Source organism: Coregonus clupeaformis, chromosome 13, assembly GCF_020615455.1.
Source record: "Coregonus clupeaformis isolate EN_2021a chromosome 13, ASM2061545v1, whole genome shotgun sequence".
Lineage (NCBI taxonomy): Eukaryota > Metazoa > Chordata > Actinopteri > Salmoniformes > Salmonidae > Coregonus > Coregonus clupeaformis.
This window is the reverse complement of record NC_059204.1, coordinates 44,728,546-44,743,759: the sequence shown is the minus strand read 5'-3', so window position 1 is coordinate 44,743,759 and position 15,214 is coordinate 44,728,546. Positions and strand designations below refer to the sequence as shown.

General features: G+C 40.4%; 1 protein-coding gene across 2 annotated transcripts; it reads right to left on the bottom strand.

Annotated features, from left to right (window-relative positions):
- Nucleotides 1–1,801: 1,801 nt before the first annotated feature.
- On the bottom strand, nucleotides 1,802–10,168 carry LOC121579577 (beta-1,4-galactosyltransferase 4). 2 transcript variants are annotated; one of them, XM_041894299.1, is made up of 7 exons: nucleotides 10,074–10,168; nucleotides 8,410–8,984; nucleotides 7,234–7,466; nucleotides 6,909–7,096; nucleotides 6,590–6,712; nucleotides 3,286–3,390; nucleotides 1,802–3,178 (listed from the first exon to the last, which is right to left on the bottom strand). In XM_041894299.1, the coding sequence occupies exons 2-7, from the start codon at nucleotides 8,690–8,692 to the stop codon at nucleotides 3,043–3,045; spliced, it is 1,068 nt and encodes a 355-aa protein (XP_041750233.1). In that variant the 5' UTR covers nucleotides 8,693–8,984; nucleotides 10,074–10,168; the 3' UTR covers nucleotides 1,802–3,042. The 2 variants fall into 2 exon arrangements, with proteins under 2 accessions (XP_041750233.1, XP_041750234.1); XM_041894300.1 differs by lacking the exon at nucleotides 10,074–10,168 and adding an exon at nucleotides 10,022–10,071.
- Between the last annotated feature and the right edge of the window lie 5,046 nt (nucleotides 10,169–15,214).

Below are 15,214 nucleotides of genomic sequence, written 5' to 3'. Positions count from 1 at the left end.
ATCTGTAGATCTGTTGAAAGAGCATGGTCTTGTAGCCCTCCCTGTTCAAACTAAAGATAAATACACTACCAAATACCAAGTGAATTCACATGCCCTTGCTGTTTCTTAGGTAGTGTCAAGTAGAGTGAAACAAGGGTGTTTATAGTTATAAGCTTTAACTTGGCCAATAGCTTTTCCAGGTCAGGTCATGTTGTCAGGACCCTAACTTTAGCACTAGCTCTTTAGCCATTAAGGGTCATTTAATTGAATATTTGTTTTGGCTTAAAATAAAGTTTCCAGTCAAGTGACCAGGCTTGCTGAGCCATTGATCTAACAACCCACGTAGGGAGTCAATAGTTTCGACATATCCTTCATTTCTATTTTTTTCAAGGACAGCTGGCTAATAGTACAGTAGGAAGCTTTGCCATGGTTGTATCCTTATTCTAAGCTCTTGATGTCTGCTGTAGTGTGAAGTACATTTCAAATCCGACATTCTATGATATCATGTGATATCTTGTTTGCTGGGCCCAAAGCTTAACGTTTCAAATGTCAAAAGTTAGCCTTTGGTGCCCTGGCCATCCTGGCCTCCACTGAACAAAGCTTTCTTTATGCACCACAGGAAAAAGAGATGACATCATTTTGCCCATACAAAGGCTCGGACATCACACTCCTTCCCCTTTGGTTCCCTCCACAAGACTGGACTGGTGAAACTAGTGCTCCCTTTAGAGCACAGCCTTAAAACTTGTAATCAAACTACTATACTGAACAAAAATATAAACGCAACATGTAAAGTGTTGGTCCCATGTTTCATGAGTTGAAATAAAAGATCCCAGAAATGTTCCATATGCACAAAAAGCTTATTTCTTTCAAATTGTGTGCACACATTTGTTCACATCCCTGTTAGTTAGCATTTCTCCTTTGCCAAGATAATCCATCCACCTGAATGGTGTGGCATATCAAGAAGCTGATTAAACAGCATGATCATTACACAGGTGCACCTTGTGCTGGGGGCAATAAAAGGCCACTCTAAAATGTGCAGTTTTGTCACACAACACAATGCCACAGATGTTGAGGGAGTGTGCAATTGGCATGCTGACTGCAGGAATGTCATTCAGAGCTGTTGCCAGATAATTTAATGTTAATTTCTCTACCGTAAGCCGCCTCCAACGTCGTTTTAGAAAATGTTGCAGTACGTCCAACCAGCCTCACAACCACAGACCATGTGTAACCAAGCCAGCCCAGGACCTCCACTTCCAGCTTCTTCACCTGCGGGATCGTCTGAGACCAGCCACCCGGAAAGCTGATGAAACGGAGGAGTATTTCTGTCTGTAATAAATACTTTTTGTGGGGAAAAACTCATTCTGGTTGGCTGGGCCTTTATTTCAATTGACTGATTTCCTTATATGGACTGTAACAGTAAAATTGTTGAAATTGTTGCATTTATATTTTTGTTCAGTATAGATAAAAACGTTTTACATTCCATATTGTGCATCATTTGTAGAGCAAAGCAGAGGGTGAAGAACAGGGACTTTGTTTAAATTCAGCTAAGGACCCTACTTTAGAAATCAGTATTGTCAACCCACTGTCAAAACAAACACATTACACTAGGCTACTAGGCTATTCAAAGCCATGTTGCAGAACAATACATTGCAAATTGAAGACTACCCCTAACTAAAACACACTTGAAAATGACATTTTGTTTATAGAAATAGATCATTTATTTCTCATGAATTCACAACTTCCATCTGATTCATGCGTCTCCCCACCATATGATAATCTACAAGACAAAAAAATTTGTTTTGAAAGGAAAACATTCAAAAGAGAAAGGTCTCATCGAAAAAGGCACGCTTAATTAATCAGTCATTATGGCATCCCAAAAAATATTCTAACATCAATCATTACAGCTATATCAGATAAAGTAGGAACACAGAAACAAACAAATATTGAACGCTATAGTACTACTTATATAGCTGTAACCTCACACCATTCAAATATGAATGAGGCATAACTTACAGAAGCATACATGTGAAAGAGCAGGCCATACCAAAACCATATTTTTTAAATGTAAACACAGTAGTCCAATTTGATTTGATACATAACATTGTTAAAACAGGCATAGACTAAGAATACATTCGATCAAAACGGTGAGTGTCACATAAAGAGAGTAGGTGGCTCTTAACAGCCTAAATGGGACAACTTGCTTCGACTCAAGACGAACCACAAGGATCTAGATATACGCAAAAAAATATTGGCACCCTTGTACCTTTTCAATGGAGCAGAATTATTTTATTTATTTTTTACTGGTTGAATTGCTATTTTAGTTAATGCAGGCCATTTGACTTTGAAGTGAAAAATCGCAATATCAGTTCCTTTTTTTTTTGTCCTGTGCAGTTGTAAATCAAACAAATACACGTGAAGAACAATTTTTTGGGGTTAATTTCAACTTATTGTAGAAGAAATAGTGAATCATGCAAGGGTGCCAATATATTTGACCTGACCTCTGGTTATTTTATAACTGGATTAATTAAGGCAACAGAAAAAGTATTATACAATATTAGAAATTTGACAACATGAGTGTTTGAGGTACTTCACAAATCTTGTAGCAGCATATCAAAAATATCAAACTTGTGATGTCTTTAAAATGAAGCCATCGACACTGTGATATCGTTGTCGGCTGTTCTAACAAGATTTCATAAAAATTCCAATTAATTTCCATTTCCATGTAGCATACTTTCACAAATGTGAGAATGATTCATATATGAAAATGTGTCCCATGTTGTCCCTTGTTCCCCAATGTTACCTTCTACATTCATCAATTCATGTAGGAGTGATTTGAGAGCAACTCTTGGTTCCCATTTTTATTTGACAACCAGAGATTTTAAGAAATGACCAAATCCAGGATTCTTTACAATAAAAAATATGACAACATGCTCTATGAGAATGCAAATACTTGTTGAAACAATCAAGTCACAGCAAGGTCAGGTACATAACATGTAGGCATGGACATACCAGATCACAATTACTGTATTCAATACAGTAAAGAAAGACAGATGCTCTGAAGCCTCAGTGCAGTGGTTTGCCAATGTCCACTGTGACATTAATGTACAGAAGAGGCCTCTCAACTGAGAGAGTACTGTAGGAACAGGTGTTAAGGCCATCTGTTCTCCAGACTTGAGGTGTTCGTCCTAGCAAGAGCATCCTGTAAAGGAGACACAATTTCAGAATAAAATGAATTAAAATGACGAATAGGCTAATAATTATAATTACAGCAAGCAATTTATAATTGCTGTGTCCACAGTGACTCACCGGTCTTTATTAATTTCGTTTCCGCTATCTCTTTTATGAAATACCATGGTATAGCGTGCTATAAGAGGGGGTGGCCGTATAATCTTCATTTTCTGGAGCTCCACCCTAGCAGAGACAAATTAAATCAATCAATAACATTCCGTATTGACTAAGACGTAGGACAGAAATGGAGTGAGGTCCAAAATGTTACATTAAGACCGCAGTAAAATTCCACGTGATCGTTGAGTCACGGTAATCTCCTTTTATGCACTGCTAACTATCATCAGGTTGCTACTGACCTGGTGCTCAGGGCTTTATTGTCCCTCTAACCACTCTGACATCAATGCAAATGCAATCTAAAATCACATCAAACACTTGTCATCAAAACAGTAGGCCTATCATACCTTTAAAACTCACCTCACTGTGATGATCAATTTGAAACAGTATAAAACATGGTTGTTGTGGATGTTGTTTCAAAGCCTAACACAGCGAAATGGACAGCGCTTTCTAAGGTGATGATTAACTCAAAAAACACCATACAGTGGGGGAAAAAAGTATTTAGTCAGCCACCAATTGTGCAAGTTCTTCCACTTAAAAAGATGAGAGAGGCCTGTAATTTTCATCATAGGTACACGTCAACTATGACAGACAAATTGAGAAGAAAAAAAATCCAGAAAATCACATTGTAGGATTTTTTATGAATTTATTTGCAAATTATGGTGGAAAATAAGTATTTGGTCAATAACAAAAGTTTCTCAATACTTTGTTATATACCCTTTGTTGGCAATGACACAGGTCAAACGTTTTCTGTAAGTCTTCACAAGGTTTTCACACACTGTTGCTGGTATTTTGGCCCATTCCTCCATGCAGATCTCCTCTAGAGCAGTGATGTTTTGGGGCTGTCGCTGGGCAACACGGACTTTCAACTCCCTCCAAAGATTTTCTATGGGGTTGAGATCTGGAGACTGGCTAGGCCACTCCAGGACCTTGAAATGCTTCTTGCGAAGCCACTCCTTCGTTGCCCGGGCGGTGTGTTTGGGATCATTGTCATGCTGAAAGACCCAGCCACGTTTCATCTTCAATGCCCTTGCTGATGGAAGGAGGTTTTCACTCAAAATCTCACGATACATGGCCCCATTCATTCTTTCCTTTACACGGATCAGTCGTCCTGGTCCCTTTGCAGAAAAACAGCCCCAAAGCATGATGTTTCCACCCCCATGCTTCACAGTAGGTATGGTGTTCTTTGGATGCAACTCAGCATTCTTTGTCCTCCAAACACGACAAGTTGAGTTTTTACCAAAAAGTTCTATTTTGGTTTCATCTGACCATATAACATTCTCCCAATCCTCTTCTGGATCATCCAAATGCACTCTAGCAAACTTCAGACGGGCCTGGACATGTACTGGCTTAAGCAGGGGGACACGTCTGGCACTGCAGGATTTGAGTCCCTGGCGGCGTAGTGCGTTACTGATGGTAGGCTTTGTTACTTTGGTCCCAGCTCTCTGCAGGTCATTCACTAGGTCCCCCCGTGTGGTTCTGGGATTTTTGCTCACCGTTCTTGTGATCATCTTGACCCCACGGGGTGCAATCTTGCGTGGAGCCCCAGATCGAGGGAGATTATCAGTGGTCTTGTATGTCTTCCATTTCCTAATAATTGCTCCCACAGTTGATTTCTTCAAACCAAGCTGCTTACCTATTGCAGATTCAGTCTTCCCAGCCTGGTGCAGGTCTACAATTTTGTTTCTGGTGTCCTTAGACAGCTCTTTGGTCTTGGCCATAGTGGAGTTTGGAGTGTGACTGTTTGAGGTTGTGGACAGGTGTCTTTTATACTGATAACAAGTTCAAACAGGTGCCATTAATACAGGTAACGAGTGGAGGACAGAGGAGCCTCTTAAAGAAGAAGTTACAGGTCTGTGAGAGCCAGAAATCTTGCTTGTTTGTAGGTGACCAAATACTTATTTTCCACCATAATTTGCAAATAAATTCATTAAAAATCCTACAATGTGATTTTCTGGATTTTTTTTTCTTCTCAATTTGTCTGTCATAGTTGACGTGTACCTATGATGAAAATGACAGGCCTCTCATCTTTTTAAGTGGGAGAACTTGCACAATTGGTGGCTGACTACATACTTTTTTTCCCCACTGTATGCATATTAGAGCTTATGCATTAGCTTATGAGCCCAAGCCCGAAAAAAATAACTGAATTTAATTTATGATTGTGCCCTTATACAATACATAGATAGTCTACCGCATATTACGCATGGCAGATAAACATACAACAAAACTGATTTAAGATGTCTTTGGTACATAATTGGTCTAGCCTGATGCGTGGAGTGAAATAATTGGTCTAGTGGTTGATGCGTGGAGTGAAATAAGTGTTCTTATATTTATTTCTCAGCTGCTCATATTAAGCACATGCTCCGCTATAAAACCGAAGTAGCCTACAAAACAGACCGGCGGGAAAGCACTTGGCCTCCATTCGCTATTTATATGTATTTTTTCCCCTGCCCCTGCAATAATGGGCCACTCTAAATCAAAACTAATTTTACATATTAGTAAAGACAAGATTAAATAGAGAATAGTCTGACGTGAAAATATGATCACTTGATGAGAGAACAGCTGTGCAGCCTGAGGCAAAGGACAGAGCGCAAGCTTTATTTTGCTACTTCCCAAATCATCAAAAGCCCATAGTCGCACCATACAGCCCATTTATGTTTTGATTTCTAAGACATTCTAAGGTTTGTATCATTCACAACTAAAGTTGCCAAATAACTCTAAATCTAGCATATAGAACCTGTTTCAAATGATCACTTTTACACTCAACATAGCCACTTCATATGCGCACTCGCTATGGAATGGGAAAAATATCCTTTCTATTTTATTCAGCTGTTCAATTATATTCTTCTTACTATAAAATCATATAAAATAAAACTTATAAGCATATCTTGAAAGCTAAATGAACAAGCCTACAGCCTATGGCATGGAGCATAGCCAGATAACATAGGCCTACAGTAGGCCAACTCATATTCTGTTCTTCTGAAATACATTTTATTCATATCATAATGTTTCTTTAGGTTTGACTAAAATAAATAATGGATTTATTGTGATGGTGTATATTAAATTATACTTTTTTTCAAAATGTAGATGTTCCAAAGGCGCACATCAGCAGCTTGTATGAGTTGAGTGCTGGAGATGCTGAACATGTTTATGTTAATTAACGGTCAATTACCGTGAGACCGGCAGTCTTTTGCATGACAATAACCGGTGGACAAAATTTCATGACCGCCACAGCCCTAACCATGTTGAAAAGTAATAGGGGTCTCACCTGATGCGAAGGTCATCATCCTCCCCACCCCATCCCCAGTAAGTGTTTGAAAATCCATTCACTTTGTGAAACTGGTCCTTCGTCATGGCCGTCACCCCTCCAAAGTATCCTTTGTATCGCAATCTACGAGAGCAAAAACAAACAAAGGGGACTTTGATTGAACGTTAGTAATAATTGAAATGTTAAAAAGTGAATTTGGTATGAATAGTCCATATATAGTGATAGCTGCAACATCACTTTGGATGCTGTTGTGATGGCATATAGACATTTACCTTCTTTTGCATAAAGGTTGACATGAGTTGAGAGCTAAGATATTTACTTGTATCCTGTGGCGTTCCTGCCGACCACTAAGTGTTTAGGCTGTTGGTCACACTTGTATAGGTTGTTGTCGTTCTCTGGAACCAGATCCACATCATGAAAAACGAAGCAATCCCAATCGTAGTCCTTGAGTGCCTCCAAGTACCCCACATTAAGTAGCTTGGCACGATTAAACGTCACCTCTCCAGCCTGTCACAACACACAAATCAACCACAAACATCAACCTCTTTCAATTTCAACGTTTGTAACCCTTATCGGCTCAAAATCAATACAAATATAATTGAGGAAATGACATCATGTACTGTAACTTCATATGAGAGTAATACCTGGTGGATGACATAGATGCCATAGTGCAGCTGCTGCCTCTGGAGGAAGGGGTGAAGGTGATGCAGGAGGTAGAGGAGGTGTTTCTCCCGGTTACGGTGAGGGATGAGGATGGCCACACTCTGCTGGGCGAGGCAGTCTGGAGGCTGGTATTGGCCCACAGCCACTCCACTGTTCTCACGCTCCACCTCCTTCAGCGTTAGAGAGTCCTCGAATGTGAGCTTCAGGGCTCCCTCTGTAGGCAGAAAATAATAGGCATAATGAAAATCTAGACAACTAAATTGTAACGTCTTATGGACAAATTCATTATCTATGCTTTAAATCCATCAACTCCATTGCAATATATTTACATGGCACTAATTTAAATAAAAAGTGTGGCTAAATATCATGAACTGAAAAATAGCATGGTCTGGACAGATAATTACAAATGCGTGTGTGCATTCTGTTTGGGCCACGGACATAAACACAAGCCGTCTTCAAACATGAATTTGTGTTGATGGAAACCCACTGTAACGCTGTGCCATCTGCCTCCCATATGGTGTAGGCCAATACAATACAATTACAACGGTTGTACACTTCCTGTCAACAAGGAGCCATTGTATGTAGGCTACATGCAAACTGTTAGCAAATAGGCTACAGCATGTGAAAATAATCAAATGAGCCTCAGTTTAGCAATGTTAATGAGTAATACATCTGGCAGTTACAACCCCTACATTGCACATTAAAGTATTCACTTGATTACCAATGTTCTTCTCTCCACGTTAAATCACATTTTATTTGTCACATACGCCGAATACAACAGGTGTAGACCTTACCGTGAAATGCTTACTTACAAGCCCTTAATCAACAATGCAGTTAAAGAAATAGAGTTAAGAATATATTTACTAAATAAACTAAAGTAAAACAAATACAATCTAAAAGTAACACAAGAAAGGTACATAACAATAACGAGGCTATATAAAGGGGGTAAGCCACACTGTACATAATGTTCTTTACAAGGAATTACATTTTAGTCATTTAGCAGACGCTCTTATCCAGAGCGACTTGCAAGTAGTGAGTCCATACATTTTTTTCATACTTACACACAGTAACATGGCATTATCATCAGTAAGTAAGCTATAGCAAAGCCTGTATTAAGCTTACAATAACATCTGTGGATACTGTGTAGCCCTACTTACGAAGCAGTGGTGATTTCTCAGGACAGCTTTTTTTTGGTGGTGGGGTATCAGGGAGAGGATTGGAGAAGACTTGCGTCACTGATCTGCTGGAGTATTGCTTGCCCCCCCTCAGGACCTCAGCATTATCCTCAAGTGTCTGTGCTGACCTATGGGTATCCTGATTTGCTTTCACTGTTTCACCGGCAAAAGTGGCGATCCAAGCCAAAACGGAGACCGAGAGTAGCAACAGTATCATATATTTGCACCTCCGGAAGTACCTGGACACAGCAGGACAGACTCCCATGGCTGATTGGTTGTACAGGTACTAAATCCCCAAAAATGTGGGAGGCTTCAATCTTGGTTTAGGACATCTGGTTCTCCTTTGCAACAGCCACAGGAGAAATGACTGAGTAGAGAGCACCAGGTCATTCAACCTATGATGACACAACGTTCTGGACGAGTTTCATAATCATTGTCAGTAATGTAAAAAAGCATTAGGCCTACTTTACATTATTTTGTTGATTTTCCAGAAAATATAGTTGCATGTGAATGAAGGGGTGTCACTTAGAGGAACTCAATTCCTCTGAGTGCTGTACCTGGATATGAAGAAGAAAATATTTCAGTTTCATTGACACTTCCTAGGGCATTATGCAAAAAGTAGCCTCAGGCACCCAGGCTTCAGTGAAAGCATGTGACAGAGGCTAGGCGACAACAGAATTCACAGTACTTTACATTGGCTGTTCACTGAGATGTTTAATCTATACATGCCCGTCTCTATATACTCCCAGCTCCACTCCATCCAAAAGAAACAGTAACACCTGTTTGCTCTTTGGTATCATGTTGACACAATTGCAATCCATTGTCTTTCAATGTACACTATTCTGGGATGTCCTGGATAGTAATCTTAGGCTTTAACTGTAGCCTCCCTTTGTGTGTGCTTAGCTTAGACACATCACTTGTTGCCACGTTGGTCTTATTTCTCCTTCTCTATTCACATAACCAAAATAGGATACCTATCCTAATCAAAACTGTCATCAGCTAAAATGACTAAAGAACAGGTCCAGGACAATATATTCAAATTTGCTGTAAAAAAAAAAGTCATTGGACTACTAGCTAGTTACCTATCATGACAAGAGCTGTGGAATTTAAACATGTTGACATAGCCAATAGCCTTCTGCCCAATTGTACAGTCAGTGACTGAATTTAAGTTTTTGTTTGAATGTTGCCTGCTACACATTCAACGTTACTCAAACTGGCTGTAGCTAGCTAATTTAGCTCGATGCTGACATCTTTTTGGATGGTCAAAGTTGGAAGGAATTGATTTACTAGCTTCACGGACAAATATAACGTTTACCTAATTTGCAAACTGATTGTTCTCTGAACAGTGACACATTTAACATCTTTAGAACTTAAGAAATGGCTCGTGTAGTCGTGCAACCAAAAGCTAGCATTTAACTACCGAAGTAACGTTGGCTAGCAGCAGCCAGCAAGTAGCTGGTGAAGTCAAATATAGATAACGGTTCGTTTTAGCTAGCTACAATGCTAACAGCTATTACTGCGACCACATAGGGTAGTCTGTTTAGGTAGAAATTAAGTCCCAGAGAATGCACGTTTAAATGTACACAGCATTTACCGTATTTCACGAGAAAGATACATTCTTAGAGAATGAGGAGCAGATGTCTTACCTGCCAGTTGCCTAGTTATTCTGCTGTTGTTTTGGCCACTCCCCCTGGATATTACTCCTGCAAACGCCGTATACATTTACATTTTAGTCATTTAGCAGACGCTCTTATCCAGAGCGACTTACAGGAGCAATTAGGGTTAAGTGCCTTGCTCAAGGGCACACCTCTCGGTTACTGGTGTTCAGTTGCGTCAATTCAAATCTGGTATTGGAACAAAAAGAGGTCAATACACCTCTTCTAAAATAGACTAGTATTTTAATTAATGCAAAACACTTCAATGGTAAATATGATGTTCGTATATAGGGGTCCACTGAAATACCACGCAGGGCAGACAGAGAACTAAGCCATTGTTATAAGTTATTCTTTAAATACTCTGACAGAGATAGTTCCTGCTCCAAGCAGGCCTATCAGAGTAGAGTCTGAGCTGGTTTAGACTTACTCAGCCTATCGTTGGCGCACAGGCTGGTCCCAGGCCCTTGGCGCTTCACTGTTGCCAGGTGTTGGTTGTTTTGCAACCAGACAGTCAGCACTTTTGCAGTACACATGTCCTTGAGCGGTCTAACAAAGAGGCTGTGTTTGTGTATGTGAGACACAAGTCTTATCTCATCCTACCCCCTAACGTTCCTCACATTAATCACAGCTTGTTATATTAAACAGTCTATATCAGTACAGCACAAACCTATTATGTTTAATCATTAATGTATTCTTTCTAAGCTAACAGCACATCTAAAATATAAGAGAATAATTTCCCACAATCCCCCTTTTCACACCCACTGGGTGTGAACCCAAAATAAGAAAACCCAAAATAAGAAATTTCAGGGAAATGTAGGATTCCCCCTTTTGACACCCACTAGGGTGTCACTCATTAAAATACAATACAAACAAAAAGAATCACACTTTTATTAATAGGCAATAATGATAATTTAAAAAAAAGGCCTTCAGTCCTTCCATCTATGCCTAACTTGTACTAGGTTGGCTACCAGCCACCCAGGAACTTCAAACCTTCACATAAGGAAAGACAAACATTCACAATGGTTAACTTGATTAATAAAGCATAAAACATAAACAGGGAAGTAAACTTTGGCCCCCTTTAGACACCCATTAGGGTGTCACTCCACCACCTCACCAATAGCAAACCAAGGGTCATCCTTTGTCAACCCCATCTCAGTGTCTGCATCCCCTTCTTGAGCCCCTAGGAGGGGCATCATACCAGCCGCATGCACAACATCTGTAACAGACTTTCTCAAACAAGGAATTACACAGGCAGTACAGCACATTAATATTAGAAACACAACTACTAGGGTCAGAAATCCAGTAACCACCAATGATGCGAACTTACCAAACCACTCCCCCAACCAGGAGAACAGTCCATTTCCCTCCATTCCAGCCATGCTCTTCATTTCAGCTGATAGTTTATCTAAACCAACTAGGGCTTTAGAGATACTCCCATCAGGACTGGTATTGTTAGGGATAAACGTACAACAATGGCTTACCATTCTATAGACACCACCTCTTTCTGCCTGATCTAGAGCCAACCTCTTTTTACTAAGTCATAGGAGTGAGATGGCGGATAATTGTTCAAAAGATCCCTTCCGTTGCATCCCTAGTCCAGCCAATAAATCGTTGTTGGTCGTAATAGATATAATTAATCCAATCCACAATTCTGTTTATTTTCACCCACCAAAAGAACGTGGTAGTAAACCCTTCCCCTAATTGTTTCATAGCTCGGTATCCATCCGATACCCCCCTTGGTATCCCAATCGCATCCATCTAAATAGGGATATTCTCCATCTTCTGAGTGGCGCAGTGGTCTAAGGCACTGCATCGCAGTGCTAACTGTGCCACTAGAGATCCTGGTTCGAATCCAGGCTCTGTCGCAGCCGGCCGCGACCGGGAGACTCATGGGCGGCGCACAATTGGCCCAGCGTCGTCCAGGGTAGGGGAGGGAATGGCCGGCAGGGATGTAGCTCAGTTGATAGAGCATGGCGTTTGCAACGCCAGGGTTGTGGGTTCGATTCCCACGGGGGGCCAGTATAAAAAAAAAAATAAAAAAAAAAAAATGTATTCACTAACTGTAAGTCGCTCTGGATAAGAGCGTCTGCTAAATGACTTAAATGTAAATCTTGTTAAAACTCCTCCTCCATCTGTTTAATCCTTGGTTCCTGGTGACTAATTCTAACTAGTTGAACCAGTATAACCAGGGCGCACGTATCTAGCCACCCCTTTGGAATTCTCTGCCTTACACTGCCCTTACTGGCACATGCCCACCACACATCGGTTACAGGGGCTGTAAGGTTCAAAATTCTCTCCTGTGCTTCCGAACTTAAGTCCGTCACATTACTACTATCTCCAATTGATAATTGGTGATGTCTTTGTTTCTCTTTACCCCCCATCTGGATGCCCAGCCCCCTCGGTCTCATATCCCCACCCCCAAGTGTATTTACACACTTGAGTCTAGGAACAATCCGCCGTGGGGGTCCGAACACGAATATAATAGGATTTTATAATCCCAATTTGCTTATTGACATGTACCCCACCCGTTGGCTACGTCCCTAACCCTTATTTTGAATCTGACAGTCTGCCCTTCTCTGACTCCCATTTTGTAGGCCACTCGTCCTTGACGGTCAGTATGTCGGGTCGCTTCTCTTCTCTTTTACTTCTTAACAATGGTAAGGGCATAGCACAACTGGTGGTGGATCTTGACATATCAAGACCATTGCCGAGACTATGATGCAACCCAAGTTATCCATATTCCCAAAAACCGCCAACCCTCTCCTGTCCTCAGTCTTTCTGCTTGGTACTACCCCATACTCACACCCTGAGAACACACTACAGTGATGATAGGTCGGGGTAGGAGATCTTCGTTAACAGAGGTGATCCCCAGACCCTATTGGTCCAGTTCTTCTCTCTAACTCTGCGTGTGTTCAATGGTGCTTGTATGTGTTCTTACCTCTTTGCAGTGGGTAACGTGGACCCAGGTTGCTCTTTCTGCTATTCTAATGGCAAAGGCAGTGACCAATATAACCTGATAGGGCCCTTCCCAACAGGCCTGCTTCCAGTTTTTCTTCTTTAGGGACTGGATGCTCACCAGTCACCTGGTTAGATAGAGTGAGTCACCTTCTCCTTTAGTTCACCTGTGGGGCACAAAACCTCTGACATACGGGTGTGGTTAATAAACTATCTTCACACATGTTCAGCTCTCAATTTCTATTTCTGACTGCATTCTCTTTTTTTTTTTTTTTTTTGTCCTCTCCTTCGTATGTATTTATTATTTAATCCTACCATCCCCCTTTTGACACATGTTTTGCCCATGTGTCAATATTACCACCTACCTAAACAATCACTTAGGTAATATTGGTAATTTATCATCCAATTGCCATCCCTTATTTTTAAATACTGCCTAATTTTAACATAACAACCCTTTATAACCATCATACTAGGTGTGTTGTTTTTTATTTGAAAAACCCAATTTGAAAAACAACAACCACAAATAGCCAGGCCCCACTTGATTTGGTAGCTCACTGCCTAACTTCACTACTGCTCCCCCTCGCCCTCGGCAACATTCCAATGAGATAAGCTAATCTCTTTCTCCTGGTTATAAATTTTGTTAACCTTCAATTACCATCAGTAATCTAAAGATGGTAGTACACACAAAACATGATACAGATATCCCCAGTCCTAACCCATCAATAATTGTTTGTATCAATCTAATTCCTCATAACTAATCCATAAAACCACTCAAAATTCCTTGAGTATACAATGATTATTTAATTGATTACCCTAAATCTGCTACATGTGATCTCATCTCAAATGATCCATTATCAATTATTTGATCAACCCCCTAAGAAATCTGTCTCCCCTTCTATTGTTCCTGTCCCCCCTGTAAATGTCATATTTCATTTTTTAGCCAATACAATCACGGTTACATCAAATGTTCCCTCCTTACTATTTTCTGGGAACCTTCTCTTCATGATTGCTACTGGTGATCCTGCCATCTCTACTTCTGGTATGGTCTAATGTCTATATTAGGGTGTAAGGTAAATTATTCCTGTTGTCTTTTTCAGCTAAACGTTTTATATCCCTCAGTTAATGGTATTTTCTCCCTAATATATCTTCATACTCTTCTTCTTTCCCTAAATGAGATTTAATCCCTTGCCTTTCCTCTACTATCCTTCTATCATTACTGGATCAATGATAATAATTGTAATAACTATTAATAATAATTGTAATAACTATTTCACATTCAATTGTGCCTTTTTCTGATAATGTTATAATTGTAGCCTATTGCATTACTTTAGTTTAAAATATACGTTTGTTTATTTAACAAATCTAGAACCCACTATAGGTTGGTGCTATTCCCTCAGCATAATAGCTAAAGCTACTTGCATCCCCTGGTCCCCGTAACGAAAATAAATTATCGTTCTAGAACTCACCAACTATTTGCATACACTACTGGTGTTAAGCAACCTATCGAATAAACATTTACATTTACATTTACGTCATTTAGCAGACGCTCTTATCCAGAGCGACTTACAGTTAGTGAATACATTTTTATTTTTTTATACTGGCCCCCCGTGGGAAACGAACCCACAACCCTGGCGTTGCAAACGCCATGCTCTATCAACTGAGCTACATCCCTGCCGGCCATTCCCTCCCCTACCCTGGACGACGCTGGGCCAATTGTGCGCCGCCCATGAGTCTCCCGGTCGCGGCCGGCTGCGACAGAGCCTGGATTCGAACCAGGATCTCTAGTGGCACAGTTAGCACTGCGATGCAGTGCCTTAGACCACTGCGCCACTCAGGAGACTTGTAAAGTAATAACAATTATAATTCATCAAAGCACTGCCTTTCAGTCAAGTATTCAGACCTCTACTTGAAATCTTACAGCTCAATTTAACTCGCTTGACTGTCTCTATTAGTTGTTGTTTTTCGCTAACCAGAGCCATAAATTATTCTCCTTTGTCCTCAACTCAATTTTCACAGCTCTATCGCCATTTCAGTTCGCTATTCAGTTTCTTTAACTGTTCTCTCTGATTAGGCCCTAATTAATAAAACAAATACTTGCTATCGTTGATAAGCATACATTTAATGATATTCCTATCATTTGAACTATCTCTCACCCCTCCCCTTGCTCCTTCCTACAC

Bases quoted from the DNA above. Each gene is read 5' to 3' on its own strand.
- LOC121579577 (XM_041894299.1), bottom strand. From the start codon at position 8,692: ATGGGAGTCTGTCCTGCTGTGTCCAGGTACTTCCGGAGGTGCAAATAT. The intron at 7,467-8,409 runs GTAAGTAGGGCT...TTCTGCCTACAG, and splicing joins TGAGAAATCACCACTGCTTC to AGGGAGCCCTGAAGCTCACA. The intron at 6,713-6,908 runs GTAAATATCTTA...TTGCTCTCGTAG, and splicing joins AGGAACGCCACAGGATACAA to ATTGCGATACAAAGGATACT.